At 48.8% G+C, this 15,894-nt stretch overlaps 1 protein-coding gene across 7 annotated transcripts in view; it reads right to left on the reverse strand.

Annotated features, from left to right (window-relative positions):
- PECAM1 (platelet and endothelial cell adhesion molecule 1) overlaps positions 1-15,894 on the reverse strand; it is a 94,053-nt gene that overhangs the window by 18,058 nt on the left and 60,101 nt on the right. For 4 of the 7 annotated variants that reach the window (XM_070390091.1, XM_070390090.1, XM_070390093.1 and 1 more), the window contains 6 exons: positions 12,076-12,360; positions 11,135-11,242; positions 9,557-9,584; positions 8,792-8,868; positions 6,273-6,326; positions 4,844-4,906 (listed from right to left, as the gene is read on the reverse strand). In XM_070390091.1, coding sequence (XP_070246192.1) covers positions 4,844-4,906; positions 6,273-6,326; positions 8,792-8,868; positions 9,557-9,584; positions 11,135-11,242; positions 12,076-12,360 — 615 coding nt within the window. The remainder of the gene's footprint in view (positions 1-4,843; positions 4,907-6,272; positions 6,327-8,791; positions 8,869-9,556; positions 9,585-11,134; positions 11,243-12,075; positions 12,361-15,894) is intronic. The other 3 variants (XM_070390087.1, XM_070390094.1, XM_070390092.1) reach the window with 1 other exon arrangement.

Consider the following 15,894-nt stretch of genomic DNA (forward strand, 5'->3'; position numbering starts at 1 on the left):
TTCCTAGGTCATGACCTGAATGCTAGGAGAAAGCTTGGAAGGCAGTTCAGTTCAGCTGCTGAACTTGGGGCACGCGGGGTGTCAGGACCTTGCAGAAGGCATCATAGTGACTCCCCCAGGGCACCAACAGCAGAGTGGCTGAGCTACAAGGCACCCCGCCCCACACCGGGACACCCATCTTTCTCCAAGAGGATAGCAGAGATACCCACACACTCTCCACTCTCTCTTTATGGCACGAGACCTGGGGGTGTAGAGGGGAGCTGCAGTGATCCCCATGTCTGCCAGGGCGGGGGGAGGGGGATGGTGTCTACCCCATCCCTGAGGGACTCTCCACTCAATGTCAGGCCTGGACACGTCACTCATTCAACACGGTCCTAACATCTACTGTGTGCCAGGCACGGTGGAAGAAGAAAACGGAGTGGGGACCTGGCTCCAGCTTTCGGAACTCCAGGCTCCGGGGCCGGCGGCATGCAAACAGTGCTGTGATGGAGGCTCTGGAACACTGCACGCTGCACCAGTGCACTCCTCCACAACAGGGTCAGCAGAGGGAGGGAAGGGGCTGCACAGCCAAGCCTGGGGGCCTGCACACTCTGGGGGACCCCACCATGCCCAGGCACATAAAGGGCTCCCAAGGGACCTCTGGTCACCTTGGGGATGCTCTGACACCCTCTGGATCCAAGGAGCTGCACTTGGCTCCCTTTCATCCCATCACTCTGTGCATCAGCCAGGGCACAGGGAGGTTTCACTTCTTGGTTGAGCTGTCAGAGTTGCAGCTGCCCCAGTGGAACCTCCCCAACCCCACCCTCCTGGCTCCCCTGGGCATGTGGACGAAGTTTGCAGCTCACTGAGGGCTTCCCGCCTCCTCGGGCTGCTCCGTGGCAGCAGCTGCCTGCTAATGACTAAACCAGGCCAACAGGCTGTTTGTCTCTGCTGTCAGGGATGTTTCCGGAGGTGCTTTGTTTGGGCTTCTGTTTTTCTCTGTTCAACAGAGAAAGAGATGGCTTCAACGTCACGGGGTTTTCCCAGCAATTGGTCTCAGAGCAAACAGGCAGCAAACCGGGATTTAACGAGTTCCTTCCCACCCCTCCTCCACTTGCGAGTGACCACTTGGGCAGCCGCCAGCCATGGTCGGAGCTGGACTGGTCCCCTTTCCTTCCTCCATCCCGTCTGTAGAGGAGGGAGGCCTGGACAATAGGGAACTGGGTTGGCCAAGACCAGGTCAAGTTTACCAGTGGCCTTGAACCCACAGTCTTCTCCCTGCCTAGTAATGCCCCATTCCCCACCTGCAGGAGAGAGCAGGCAGACACCATCCTGGGCCAGACTCCCCAACTGTCCCTTAGCTGTCAAGGAGGCTGGGCCCAGAAAACAACTGGAGTCTTTTAGAGATTTCCCATTTTTACCCCAGTCTGCCGAGGCCCCTGCAGCCCACTCAGCACCTTTGTGCAAACTGGGGAAAGTTCCCCCGGGGGTTCCGACCCCGCAGCTGCATGGCTGGGCACGAAAGCACCCCTGCTTCATCCGGTCCCGGGGATCCTCTTGTCCCTTCAACCCCTCCCTCCCTCCCTGCAAGCAAGAAAACCAGATGCTGCCAACGTGGAAAGCTTCCCCAAGGAATGGAAAATGGATGCTTTTCCGAGGACAAAGCCCTGTTTCCTTCTTCCTGCTTCAGTTTCCTTCAACCCAGAGCCTTCCAGGCCTCGTGTGTAGGCCTCACCACTCCACCCCGCTCTGGCCCAGCCAGCACAGGGTAAGGGTGGGGCCTGGCCCTCTGGGACCAGGATGAGAACCTCGAGGGGCCAGGGACTTCCCTGGTGGTCCAGCGGCTAAGACTCCACGCTCCCAGTGCAGGGGGCCCAGGTTCAATCCCTGGTCGGGGAACTAGATCCCACATGCCGCAACTAAAAGTTCACATGCCACAACTAAAGATTCTGCGTGCTCCTGCAGGCAGCAACTAAGACCCGGCACAGCCAGATAAATAAATAAATATTAAAAAAAAGAGAGAGAGTGATCTTCAAGGCCAGAGCCCAGGGCAATCACTGTCTGCTTGAGCGCCTGGTGGGGCGTGGAGGACAGGGGGCTTTTTCCCACGCACATGCAGCCCTGACCTCTTGTGCTTCCCTTTTCCTTCTAAGCCTGAAGCCCCCTTAGGAGGAAGTGAGCTGTTACTCATGCGATGGAGCCCACGAGGCACAGGGATGGGGGACCTCAGGCCAGACCCGGGAAGGCTGGCGAGGAGCCTCCCTAAAGTCCCGCTGGCCACAACCCACACAGTCTCAGTTCTGAGCCGCAGAGCCCTGCGCCGCACCCTCTCAGACTCTCACTTTCAACCCGATTGAACCAGGTTCCCCCTGAGCCTGCGCTCCCAATCGCAGGCATCATGAACATCCACTTGGTTGTTCAGTCAAGAAACATGTAGAAATTCTGTCTCCCTCATCCTGGCCATGAATGTCTTGTCCAGGGCTATGGTCTGACTCTAACATATATCCAGAATCTATCCGTTGCCAGCACTTTGGCTCCATCCCCATCTTTTCTCGCCTGGCTTCAGTTTTTGTTCCCTTTAATCCGCCCTCCATACCATCCCTAAGGATCACAGGATCATTTTTAAAGGAGGAAGTTGGCTGCTTAAAGGCTTCCAAAGGCCCCCAGTCCAGTCTCGGTGGACTAGAATAGAAAGAGAACTTTGGTGGCCCCACCCGGTCCTTCCAGCTGCATCTGCCTTGGCTCCCTCTCACTCGCTCTGCAGACATTTAAGGATCCGAAAGTGTCGTTTAAGGATCCTTTAAGGTCTTCCTTCAGATCTTTAAATGAGCCGAACTCAAGGCCACCTCCCACTGCCCTGCACATCTCCTAGTCCTCCTAGCCCACCTTCCTCTTGGCGGGGCCACCTTCCCTGTGCCCTTCAGGCCCCAGCTCAAAGGCCACCCATCTAACAGGCCTTCTGGGACCACCCAGAAGAGGAACCACGTTACAGGCCTTCTCCTCACTCCCCACTCTTCCCGCAAGCTCTGACTCTAACCCAATACCACCGTCTGCTCATCAGTTCCTTGTTTCCCTGACTCCCTCAGAGGCTACACCTCCATAAGAGAGGACCACATATGTCATCCTCACTGCTTGTGCTGGGGCTGCTCCATCACAGACCCTTAATTTGTTAACCCAATAAGCAAATCACTTTACCATGAAACAATAAGAGGGAGAGAACTTCAGGCCGGCTGTGGCCCTCACCTCTGCCCCCATCCAGCCTAGATATAGAACTGGGATGCCCTGTGTAGGCCAGCAGATGGGCAGTATCAACTCCAGGGGCCAGGCTGACCGAGACTTACGGGCACCGTGGCTCTGTTGGGCAGCACCCAGACCCAGGGGATGGCCCTGCCTGGAAGGTTCCACACCCACATCTGCAGACATGGTACTTGGAACTGAGCTAAGCAGAGGAGGAAGGAAGGACCCCCAAGCTCCTTCCAGATGATGGAGCTGGAGAATGCCCTCACCGTGTGGCTCTGGCTGAGGCAATAGAAGCGTGGTCTGCAAGGCAGCCCCGGGTGTGCCAGGCTGAGTGAACACGGTTTGGCCTCAGCCTCAGCAGGAAGCGGGGTGCTTGGCAACAGTCCTAATGAGCTTCCCAGCAGGGCAGGAAGGCTGGATGGCTGCTTCCTTGGTGTGGCAGCCTCTGGGGGAGCTGAGGAGGCTTAGGTGGATATGCATGTCTTTTTGTGGTGCCAGAAGCAACTGAGATTGATGTTCTAGCACTTGCTGTGGACTTAACTCACCCTGAGTCAGTCTCTCCAGGGCAGGACCAGAGCCAGGAGCTGGTCCCCCAAACCAGCCTGCCCAGGAGAACCACATACAGAAAAACAAAACCCGAAGTCCAGGTGGTTCAGTGGTAAAAGAATCCACCTGCCAATGCAGGAGACACAGGACATGCGGGTTCAATCCTTCAGTTGGGAAGATCCACTGGAGGAGGAGATGGCAACCCACTCTAGTGTTCTTGCCTGTGAGAACCCTGTGGACAAAGCAGCCTGGCAGGCTACAGTCCATAACGTTGCAAAGAGTTGGACACGACTGAGCAGGCACACACACACACAATGCTGGTGCCACTGTTTCCATGGAGAGAGTCTCTGCTTTCAAAAGCCTTTGTCCCTTAAATAGCCAAGCCCTTGCTTACTCCTTCAAAGTCGCATTTCATTTACACAAGCTCAGTCTGTAAGCAATTTTTTTTTTAAGGAAGGTGCTGGACCTGGGGCAAGGGGGCTCCCTCTGGAAGGACATCCAAACACCCAGGGGTGAAGCAGCCTACAAACAGTCTCTCAACACACCCATGTCTTAGCACCTAGTAACTGCTCAATAAAACACACCCATCTTTAGTAGCATGGTAAATAATAATACTAAAGCTGAAACTCCAGTACTTTGGCCACCTCATGCAAAGAGTTGACTCATTAGAAAAGACTCTGATGCTGGGAGGGGTTGGGGGCAGGAGGAGAAGGGGACGACAGAGGATGAGATGGCTGGATGGCATCACCAACTCGATGGACGTGAGTTTGGGTGAAGTCCTGGAGTTGGTGATGGACAGGGAGGCCTGGCCTGCTGCGATTCATGGGGTCGCAAAGAGTCGGACATGACTGAGCGACTGAACTGAAGTGAACTGAAATGATAATGCAATTGTACATCTCCAAGTCTGGACAGGGATCACTGCTCCTGCCTCGGGCATGTTCAGCCCGCCTGTCTGCTGGCCACCTCCCTCCTGAGTGACAAGGGTGACTGGATTCTTGTCCCGGGGCTGCAGCACAGTCCAGTCCGGCATCTACACCCAGAGAGCATGATGTGGGGGTCCCTCACAGGCTGGCGTTACCTTGGTGAGGCTCAGGGGAGGTCACTTCCACTTCTGTGTACTCCACGTCCAAGGTCAGGGGCTCTGCTCGAAAGAAAACAGCAGCCTGTGGTCAGACAGGGTCTCCTTGGGTCCAGGGTGCTGGGGCGGGGACTCAGGCCACATGAGAGGTTTCTACTCATATGATCAAATTAATCGGTATTTTTTAAAGGGGAAACCAGACACAGGGTTAATGCCACTCTAAGTGGGTGAGAAGACTCTTGAGAGTCCCTTGGACTGCAAGGAGATCCAACCAGTCCATCCTAAAGGAGATCAGTCCTAGGTGTTCTTTGGAAGGACTGATGCTAAAGCTGAAACTCCAGTACTTTGGCCACCTCATGTGAAGAGCTGACTCATTGGAAAAGACCCTGATGCTGGGAGGGATTGCGGGCAGGAGGAGAAGGGGACGACAGTGGATGAGATGGCTGGATGGCATCACTGACTCAATGGATGGGAGTCTGAGTGAACTCTGGGAGTTGGTGATGGACAGGGAGGCCTGGCGTGCTGTGATTCATGGGGTCGCAAAGAGTTGGACACGACTGAGCGACTGAACTGAACTGAACTGAAGTGGGTGAGAAAACTCAGGCTGAGTGAGGTGGTGAGGAAGCCTGCGCTCCCAGGATGTGGAAGGACCCTCCGGGTCAGGTCCCATTGTCACCACCGTGGGCGGACTTGCAAAGTAGATACAGAATCCAGCCAGCATGGGTCACAGCAGTTACCTCTAGAAGCCCTCTCCTTGACCACAGGCACAGAAGGCTTTCTCCAAGATGGTGAGGATCTCAGGAAATGAGGAATGGGACCCCCAGCCTCAAAGTGCTTGAAGAGTGTGAGGCATAAGCATAGGAAATCCAGTTACACCCAAAATGGAACTTTCTGATTTCAGAATGGGCTACTAAACAAGTCAGGAAGCTCTCTCTCTTGAATAGCAGAGGCATAGGGTGTTTTTTCCAATATAGAGTTACTGCAAATCATCACATGGTACACTTTAATTTATACAATGTTATATGACAAGTATATCTCAGTAAAGCTGGTAAAAAAAAAAAATGTTAAAGATGCTGGGGTGGGGAGAAATACACATAGTAGAAATGCTCTTTTTTTTCTTTAAGGATAATGGGTAGGTATTTATTGAATTGCTATTGTTTAAATTTTATACATGTTATAAACATTATTTTGTATCTACTAAATGTCTAATAAAAATGAAAAATACAAATAAAAAATAAAACAGCACTGCTGCTTACGTTTAAGACAAGTAACAACAGACACTAGATACTGTCTTTGGGAAAACCAAGAGCCATCTCTATTTAAAGGAGGTGAGGAAACAGCCATGGGGTCTTCACAGTTTTAGTTCTTTTCCTAGGCACCTTTGACATAAAAACAAAGATTTCTAATTTTTTAAAAATTAGATAATTACCTTTATTTTCATTTAATGGCTTCATTGCATGGTTTCCAACATCTTCATTGTAACCTAGTTGAAAACCAGCAATCATTGTGAGAGACCACGGAGTTCCTAGTTTTCTACATAAATTGTAAACGACTCAGTGCCACTAATGAGAGATGTCCAGGCCAAAGTCTTTAGCGCAGTTGGCAACCACAGTGTACTTGGGTTCTGAACACCCTCCCAGTGCCCCTGGGCCCCATCCAACCCGCAGTGCGGTGTCTTTCTAAAACTGGTGTGATGTCCACGTCTATTTATGAATGGTTCACAATTCAGAATTGTTCACTAGAAGCAGTTTCAAAAGAAATTAAGCTTAATTCTAGAAGGGATGAGCCAGTGCCAAGAAGCATGAAAGACACTGGTGAACTAATCCTTTCTATCTAGAGAACTGGGTCCATGAGAACACGGTTTAAAGATACTGCAGTACCTCAGGCTGCCACCTGGGCATGGGGAAAATTCTTTGATTTTTTTTTTTTTTTAACCAAGTTGTTCTTTATTAGAAAGAATTCTTATGAATGCTATGAATACTATCCCTGAAGAGCACATGGTTTTCCATTCCATGTCATTATGCATTTACTAATTACTATCATGATTACTGGGTTTCCCAGGTGATGCAGTGGTGAAGAATCCGCCTGCCAATGCAGGAGACGCAAGAGATGTGGGTTCGATCCCCTGGTCAGGAAGATCCCCTGGAGTTGGACATGGCAACCTACTCCAGTACTCCTACCTGGAAATTTTCATGGACAGAGGAACCTGGGGGGCTAAATCCCATAGGGTTGCAAAGAGTAGGAGACAACTGAGCGACTGAGCACGTACGCATGTTGTGATTACTAACATATACTTATAAGCTAAAATAATCTGTGCAGAGAAAAATATAATAAGAACTGTAGTATTTTCTGCATTTTGGAAAATTGAGAGGAAATTCTATTTTAATATAAGTATCAGTATTTAAAGTATCACTTATATATGTTAATCACTCAGTCGTGTCCACCTCTTTGCTACCCCACAGACTGTAGCCCACCAGGCTCCTCTGTCCATGGAATTCTCCAGGTGAGAATGCTGGAGTAAGCAGCCATTCCCTTCTCCAGAGGATGTTTCCAACCCAGGGACAGAACCTGCACTGCAGGCAGATTCTTTACCGTCTGAGCCACCAGGGAAGCCCATACTTATGTATACATAATACATATTACCAACAGAACCCACTTTATACCAGAAAGAGGTATTTTCTCTATAGTATTGGATTACTTTTTGCTAAATATCCACCAAATTTTTCTGAATGGAGTTTCTCAAATGACATATTTGCTCTCTTCTCTTTATTGGCACATTACTTTTACTATGACAAATATTTTATTTTACTTTTTAAAAAGTCTGTGATTCTGTACAATAGGAATTGCTCTTCTCAAAATATTTCTCAAGACTTCCCTGTAAAGAGGGTATTCTAAAAATTTCTTACTTTGTGGGACACTGTTACAAAATTTAAAAAGAACATCAGTGTTCAACTCCCAAACCTATCTGGGACAGAACTCTTCGTGTGATGTAATCATGCCCCTCCCTGGGAAAGAGCCAGCACCCCTGCTAAGGGCTTGAATAATTTTCTCCAAGATCTAATGGGATTAAGAGCTCCCTGGGGCTTCCCTGGTGGTCAGGTGGTTAAGAACCCACCTTGCAATGCAGGGGACACGGGTTCCATCTCTGGTCGGGGAAGCTCCCACATGCTGTGGGGCAGCTAAGCCCACACACCACAACTACTGAGCCCATGTTGAGCAACTACTGAAGCCCGCCTGCCCTATGGTCCACGCTCCGCAACGAGACCCCGCCACAATGAAAAGCCTGCACATGAGAACTAGAGAGCAGCCCCCACTCTCCAGAACCAAAGAAAGCCTGCAATGAAGACCCAGTGCAGCCGGTGACAAATTAAAAAAAGAAAGAAAGAAAAGAACTCCCGGGACTGGCTCCCGGTTGAGCTGACTCTCAAGCTTGCAATAAACCTCACGACTAAGTACTCTTTGATTGTACCACTTCTTTAAGTGCAACTGCTAACCGTGAAATCTTTAAATGCGTTTCCCATCGTGGCAAGTTTGAAATTCCCTTGTGCTTGCAAGAAATAATTTCATCTGAGATGTTTTACCAGTGCCTTCATTTCATAGCTGGTTTCTATCTTACAAGTGGAAAATGATTACACGTGGGCAGTGTCCCGCGTTTGAAAAGAACTCAAGTGGTTGTCCGCAGCATTGTAATTATTCCCCACCTTTCGTTCCTTGGAATATTTAAAAGGTGGGGAAATTAGAACACCGTGTTCTGCCTTTCTTCTGACGTTTTTGTTTTGCTTCCTAGCCCACCACCCAATGACTGATTAGATTAGGCGCCTCTGCCTGAAGCCAGAGTTTCCCGTTCAACCTCACCCTACCGCCCACAGATTCTGCTTCTCAGAAGGATAAGAGACGGGGAGCAAGCTGGGAAAAATTCTTAACAACGGCACAAAACCATGACAGTACCATAGTGTCTGTCGGCTTCAGTACCGGCATCCGATAATGTCTTCTCATTGTTGGAGTTCAGAAGCGGTACGGCTGGCCTTAAATTGAAATTTAAAAAAAGGAAAAAGAAATAACATTTTTTTTGGCTCTAACTCCAAACTAACAACATAGTCAAAGAGAGCATGAGAAAAACCAGGAGGAGTTTTCTGCAATGAGGAAAATTTTACTCTCTTACTGGGAACTCATGCATTCTCCAGTTCTATGATTATTGGACAAAAACCTTTTTGCCATTGAAATCAGTGTCCGGACCAAAGGATGCATGAACGCGAGGAATCCTTTGTTGGGTGAATCCCATATCGGGAGGGGATTCCTTATCCTGTGTTAACGTTTTCTCTCAGGAACAGAGAGGTAGCTTCCATATTTGGGGAGTTTAGATCTCAAGAACAGTAAGAATAGTACAACCATTGTTTAAGGAAACTCTACTTTGCCAATTAAGTTAAAAAATTTTTAATTCCATCTACCACCATGATAATTTCATAAGGAAACGTGTAGAAAGGACATGATCTCAGAATAAAGCCGTTACTTCTCCTGAAGGACAGTTTGCAATCTTACACACACACACACACACACACACACACACACATATCCCTTCATAGCTCACACTCAAGGTCCTAAGTTTTTTGAGTTTGCCAAGAACCACTGAAGACTTCCTAATGACAGAAATCCTTGCCAGACGAGTCTATCCACACCCACAGATCAGCCTCCCCTCTTCCAAAAGACACTGACCTGGACATCTCCACGGGCATCTGCTTGGCTTTAAAAGACAAAGAGAAGAATCAAAGTCAGAATAAAGAACCCACATCCACATCAGATGGGAACACTCATTTCAACCATATTGGACTTTTTTTTTTTAAGACTGAACACCCATAAAAAGAGAGAACAGAAAGCCAAATATAGTCACATTTTTTTTAAAGGAAAACAAACAAATAAACAAAGCAGGTCTTCTCTTGGTCTTATACCAAGAGATTTCACATCATTTCCCATGAAATTGGACATTTCAACTATTTCAACCAGGAGCAGCTTCCCTTCGTGGAGTGTGGCAAAGAGGAAGATCACAGCACCCGGAAACAGATGAGCCAGATAAATGGGCGACCATCTCTTTGCTCCAAGACCTTCCCCAAAGTAAAGGTTAAATCAATCCCCGTGCTTTGAATCCCAAACTGGCCTGAGACAAAGGCCAGACTGACCCTGAGACAAAGGCCAGACTGTCCATGAGACAAAGGCCAGACTGACCCTGAGGAAGCGGTTTGTCCTGAAGACCATTTTCCCAGAGGGGCTGCCCCCTTCCTGCTTTGAAAAAACCCCACCTCATCTCATCTGGTCCCTCCTGTCCCCAGCAGCAACCCCAGGGGTCTCCGATAGAACCTGCCTTATCTCAAAAAAAAGTGTTGCAGGGCTTCCCTGGGGGGTCCAGTGGTAAAGAATCCACCTGCCAGTGCAGGGGACGTGGGTTCGATCCTTGGTCCCAGAAGATTTCACATGCCTTGGGGGCAACAAAGCCTGTGCGCCACAACTACTGAGCCTGTGCTCTAGAGCCCACAAGCCACAGCTACTACCACCGCTCACTCTAGAACCCCGGCTCCGCAACAAGAGAAGCCACCGTAGTGAGAAGCCCGTGCGCTGCAACAAAGAATAGCCCCCTCTCCCTGCAACTAGAGAAAGCCTATGCAGCAATGAAGAACCAGCACAGCCAGAAGAAATAAACAAAATTTGAAAAAAAATTATTATTATTATTTTCTTGCAGACTTTACTGATGCTGTGCCCTTTTGCTTGAGTCTTGCTTAGTGGACTGATTCTTCAGTGTCAGTGGATAATCCTGGCTTCCCTTCTATGTATGGATAACCCCAAGTACAGGGTAGAAATCATAGCACAACCAGATTGACCGGGAGGCATTCAGTGTGTGTGTGTTGGGGGGTGCGGTGGAGGGTGTCTCCACTCATGCCCAACTCTACCAACTGTAGGACTAGGTGTGGCCAAAGCCCCACACGAAGAGCTACTTCTGATCACATGTAGATGCAACATTCCCCCCAAATTCGTCTTTTCCTGGGAGCCCAACTCAGAAAGCAAAGGCTTTCACTCATGCCTGGCTAACTCCAAAGGGCAGTAAAAGCTCATACCCACCAAAGGCAACATCTTTGGTTAGGAAGGTGACACCCCAGGAGGAAAATAAGTGTCATCAGCCACATGCCCTCGGCTCCCACTGGACCAGGGCACAAGCTTCCCATGAGGCTGAGGCCCCTCACCTCCATGGCAGGTTCCCTGGCAGGGCAGTCTGGCAGGATGGAATGAAAGGACTATGCTCACCCTTGGCTTTCTTCAGAAAATAGCATTTGGCTCCAAGTACCAAGGTGACAATGATCACTCCGATGACCACCACTGCAATGAGTCCTTTCTTCCAGGGGGCAAGATAGACTGGAAATGAAAAAAAAAAGAAAAAAAAATTTTTAAGTATATGTTTATCCCTCTACCAGTAAGAAATAGTACAGCCTTATGCAACAAATGGGCTTCCCTGGTGGCTCAGATGGTAAAGAATCCACGTGCAATGTGGTAGACCTGGGTTTGATCCCTGGGTCGGGAAGATCCCCTGGAGAAGGGAACAGCTAACCACTCCAGTACTCTGGCCTGGAGAATTCCATGGAGAAGTCCATAGGATTGGAAAGAGTCGGACACAACTAAGCGACTTTCACTTCACATCACATCACTTAAGCAACATATAAGGCTGATTTTTATATCCTTGTCACTCGTGTCTTTCACTGAGCATCTACCTCTGAGGGACTCTGTAGTAGGTGCAGAAATGTTTGTTTCTGCTATAGAGTCAGTGGTGACCTGAGGGGACCGTAGGACTGAGGAAGATGCTTTTTAAGCTGTCTGTTCACCCCTCTTCCCTCTCTATACATCATCCTCTACCCACACAGGTGGGCCCCTCTAACTGTGTCTGTTCTGCATGACCCACTCCCCTCGACCATAGGCGGTCCATGGATGGACGCTTGATCCAAGTTGGTGTCTCTGCATCAAGAAGTTTGTAATGAGGACTGTGTGAAATCCTTCTAATTCCTTATAATAATCACTTCCTCTTTCATACTTAACTTGAGTGGACATTTGTTACCTGCCACCAAAGAGCCTAGTGGATGTTGGTCCCTTGGCCCATAGCAAGATGCACTAAGTTCCCAGCCGTCTCCTCTCAGATGTGCTTTCTGGCCTTGAGCTTGCAGCTTGCACTGCATTCTGCTGTTGAGAACTCTTACCTCTGACGGTCAGTGTGTTGCTTTGGATCACGTGTTTGGAAAGGTTGGCTCTGTTGGAGGCCGTGCAGTAATACTGTCCCTCGTATTCCTTGCTGTCTGTGGTCTTGTGCCACATGATCTGGGTGGCATTTATGGTGTCTTGGTAGAAGGGTTTGCTCTCCTTTTCTTTGTAAAACTTGTACGTGATAGGAAAGGATCCTTCGTTCACGGAGCAGTAAAACACAATGGGCTCCCCAGGCTCCACCTCCCCCTTCAAGACAATGAGCTGGGCTTCATCCACTGGGGCTGGAAGGCAGGAAAAGGATTAGTGCTGAGCAGAGAAGTGGGCAAGGGGAGGAGCATGACACGGCCGCTGGTCACGGCCAGCCTTCTATGATCATGACTCGGACTTAGACTTTGCCCTTTACTCCCCCAGTGAGCCCAGAAGAGCAGCAACGGACACCTGTCCTCACACGCTGATTAGACACAAGAGGCTAGGGACACCACCACCACCCCCTTCATTTACCACCTCAAGCACTGGGTTGGACATAGATGTTACGGAAAAACTCCAACAAACCTTTTGGCCAATCCAGTATTACTGACCACTCAGCTTAACTATACAATTAGCTTATGTGTTCTGTTGGGGTCTATTCTGGGTGAGTTTGTGTATGTGAGTGTGTGTGTGTGTGTTTGTGTGTGTGTGCGATTTCTCTCCCTCTGCTTAACCCAGATGCAGGGCATTTCCAGATCTTACGAGCAAATAACCTTGACACACAAATAACCTTCTCTAGCGCTTGTCCTGTCTTTCTCCTCCTCTGAATGATCGAAACCAATTGCTTTCATGTCCGTATTTCCCACTTCCTTGTGAGCTTGGGAACCTGAATTCTGTCCCTCTGCTTCCGAAACTGCACTGCATTTTTGGTTTTGAAGAAACTCCAAGGTCACCTGATTCCCAACTAACTCATCCCCGAGTTTCCTGCAGGTCAAATCCATGTTGGACGTTCTTCCTGCCTTTCAGTCCTTGGCCTTCCTACAGCTCTTACCTGTCACCCAGCCCTTCCTTTGGAATTCAGCTTCCCCTGGGCTCCCGTGAGGCCTCACTCTGATTCTCTTACCTCCTCGCCTGCCATTTCCTCTTTATTCATCAATTTTTGCTCCCTAAATTAGGACTTTCTGCAAAATCCAGTCCTCAGTTTGCCATCTCCTTTCTCATCTTTGGTGATTTCACCTACATGATAGTTTCTATTTGCACATTTAATGCATAAAGACACAGCATCTAAAGCTTAGATACATAGTTCTAGTCCAGGTTACTCTCCTGAATTCCATGTCTTGACTTTAACCTGTGCATTTCCACCAAGAAGCCCTGCCAGCCTCTCACTCCCAGCAGATCTGAGCAGAACTCACCTTCCTCCTATAGCCCCTTTTATTCCATGTCTAGCCACAAAAATTCTGAGCCTAAACTGTCTTCCCAAGTACAGTACTATTAGTGGGAGAATGAACTGATCAGCAGACCAAGATCTGATTTACGAACCGCCCTCTTGTGAGTGCAGTGGGTGGCCAGACCATGGAGCTGCTGATCCAACAAAAGAGAGCACCTGGCCTGGTGTGGGATGGCAGGAGTTGATCACAAGGAAGGCTCCTGAATGGTGCAGCCTGACCTGACAGCCTCTCTTCTTGTGAAGCACAAGGAGGTGGCAACAAGCCAGGCTTAGGAGCTAGACTGCCTGGCCAAAATTCCCAGCATTATTGGCCACCAGCTGTTTATCTTAAGCCCTAGTTGCCTCACTGTAAAATAAGGATGATATGAATATGGTGCTTACATGGCTATTGTAAGTGTGAATGGGACTAATTTACTAACATAGTTCACACAGGGTTGGACATATGATCGGTGCTCATGAACATTAGCCACTAATATTGACCCGCTTTATTTTTTTAATTCATTAATTTTTGGTAGCACTGGGTTTTTGTTGCTGCATGCAGACTTTCTCTAGTTGGGTGCAAGGGCTTCTCATTGAGGTGGCTTCTCTTGTTTTGGAATGTGGACTCTAGAACATGTGGGCTTCAGTAGCTGTGGCCCACGGCCTAAGTTGCCCCATGGCATGTGGAATCTTCCCAGGCCAGGGATCCAACCTGATTGGCAGGTGGATTTTTAACCACTAGATCACAAGCGAAGTCCAGTATTGACCTGATGAAAACCAAGAGTTTCACATGGGCCTCTACATTAGCTTCTTAAAGCACTGTAAGGTTTGAAGTCCCCACCCCTTCTAACTGATGCGACTAGCAGGTGAATCTTCCCAAGATCCAGTTCTCAGCATGCCTTCATTCCCTCTAGCTCTTCACTGCACACAGGACAAAGCCCCAGCTCCTCTGACTGGCAACTGATGCCCTTCATGGTTAGGCTCAGTTACTCTACAAGTTTATATCCAATGACTCTCTATTCCCAACCTTACTTTCCAGTCATCCGTCCCCAGCCTTTTGAGCTGCCCCACGGAGCCTTTTGATCACCTATTTGACTAGGCTAGAGACCATCTTGAGCCCTCTCCACCTACCCATCATCGAGCCCTAGTTCCTGGCCCAGCTCTTCCCACTCAAGCCAGATGATATTTTCATGCCCTCAGTTCCTATTATCATCACTGTAAGGAGAGTTTGCAGGAGAGTTAATAATGTGTTGCCTGGTAACATTTTTAAAATATTTATTTGCATTATTATTCAAATACGTTAAAATGTTTCTTCACTATTTAATCAGGAGATACAAAGAATATATCTTCTTTTTTGTTGTTATGACCTATGGCATGAGGTGCTTATTAGCTACCAATGCTAATTTGAGAAGTGTAGTTACTCAATGAAGTGAAGTGAAAGGCACTCAGTTGTGTCTGACTCTTGGTGACTCCATGGACCATACAGTCCATGGAATTCTCTAGGCCTGAATACTGGAGTGGGTAGCCTTTCCCTTCTCCAGGGGATCTTCCCAACCCAGGGATCAAACCTAGGCCTCCTACATTGTTACTCTTAGGCTATACATGAATAGTAGGAAGAATCAGGGAGTCCCTTGATGGCTTAGAGATTAGGATTCTGGGTTTTCACTGCAGGGGACATGGGTTAAATCCTTGGTCGGGGAACTGAGATCCTGCAAGCCGACTAGTATGCCCCCCCCACCCCCGAGAAAAAATTATAGGAGGTATCACTATCCAACTCAAGATGTCCACATGGCACACGTAGATAAGCAGTCCTTAAACAACAAGGAGGACGAGGAAGCCTTATTAAGCTTTTTACAACAAGATGCAGAACATCTCAGAGCTGCAAGTAATGGTACTCCTAAGGCCTTCTGAAAGGTACAAGACCAAGGCTCAAGGAAAACTATTCACCCCAGGACAATGGTATATTTCTCTGGAGTATGAGAGTCCCAGTGACTGTTGGCCTACAGCTCTGACCGCTGAGATTCCCACACATGACAGAATTTGCCCTGCCAGGGGTCCAGCATCCATGGCAGAGAAGAGCTCTGGTCTACATTTCCCAGAGAGGACTGTCAGTTCATCTAAAAAGGGACAAACGGGGACTTCTCTGCTGGCCCAGTGGTAAAGAATCCACCTGCCAGTGCAGGATACACAGGATCGATCCCTGGTCGGGGAAGATCTCACATGCCGCAGAGCAACTAAGCCCGTGTGCCACAACAATTGAGCCTGTGCTCTAGAGCCCGGGAGCTGCAGCTAATGCAGCCCGAGCGCCTAGAGCCCCTGCTCTGAAACAAGAAGAGCCACCGCGATGAGAAGCCCACGCTCTGCCACAAAGGGTAGCTCCCACTCACAACTAGAGAAGAGACATACAGCGATGAAGACCCAG

The sequence above is a fragment of the Bos mutus genome, chromosome 19, assembly GCF_027580195.1.
Source record: "Bos mutus isolate GX-2022 chromosome 19, NWIPB_WYAK_1.1, whole genome shotgun sequence".
Lineage (NCBI taxonomy): Eukaryota > Metazoa > Chordata > Mammalia > Artiodactyla > Bovidae > Bos > Bos mutus.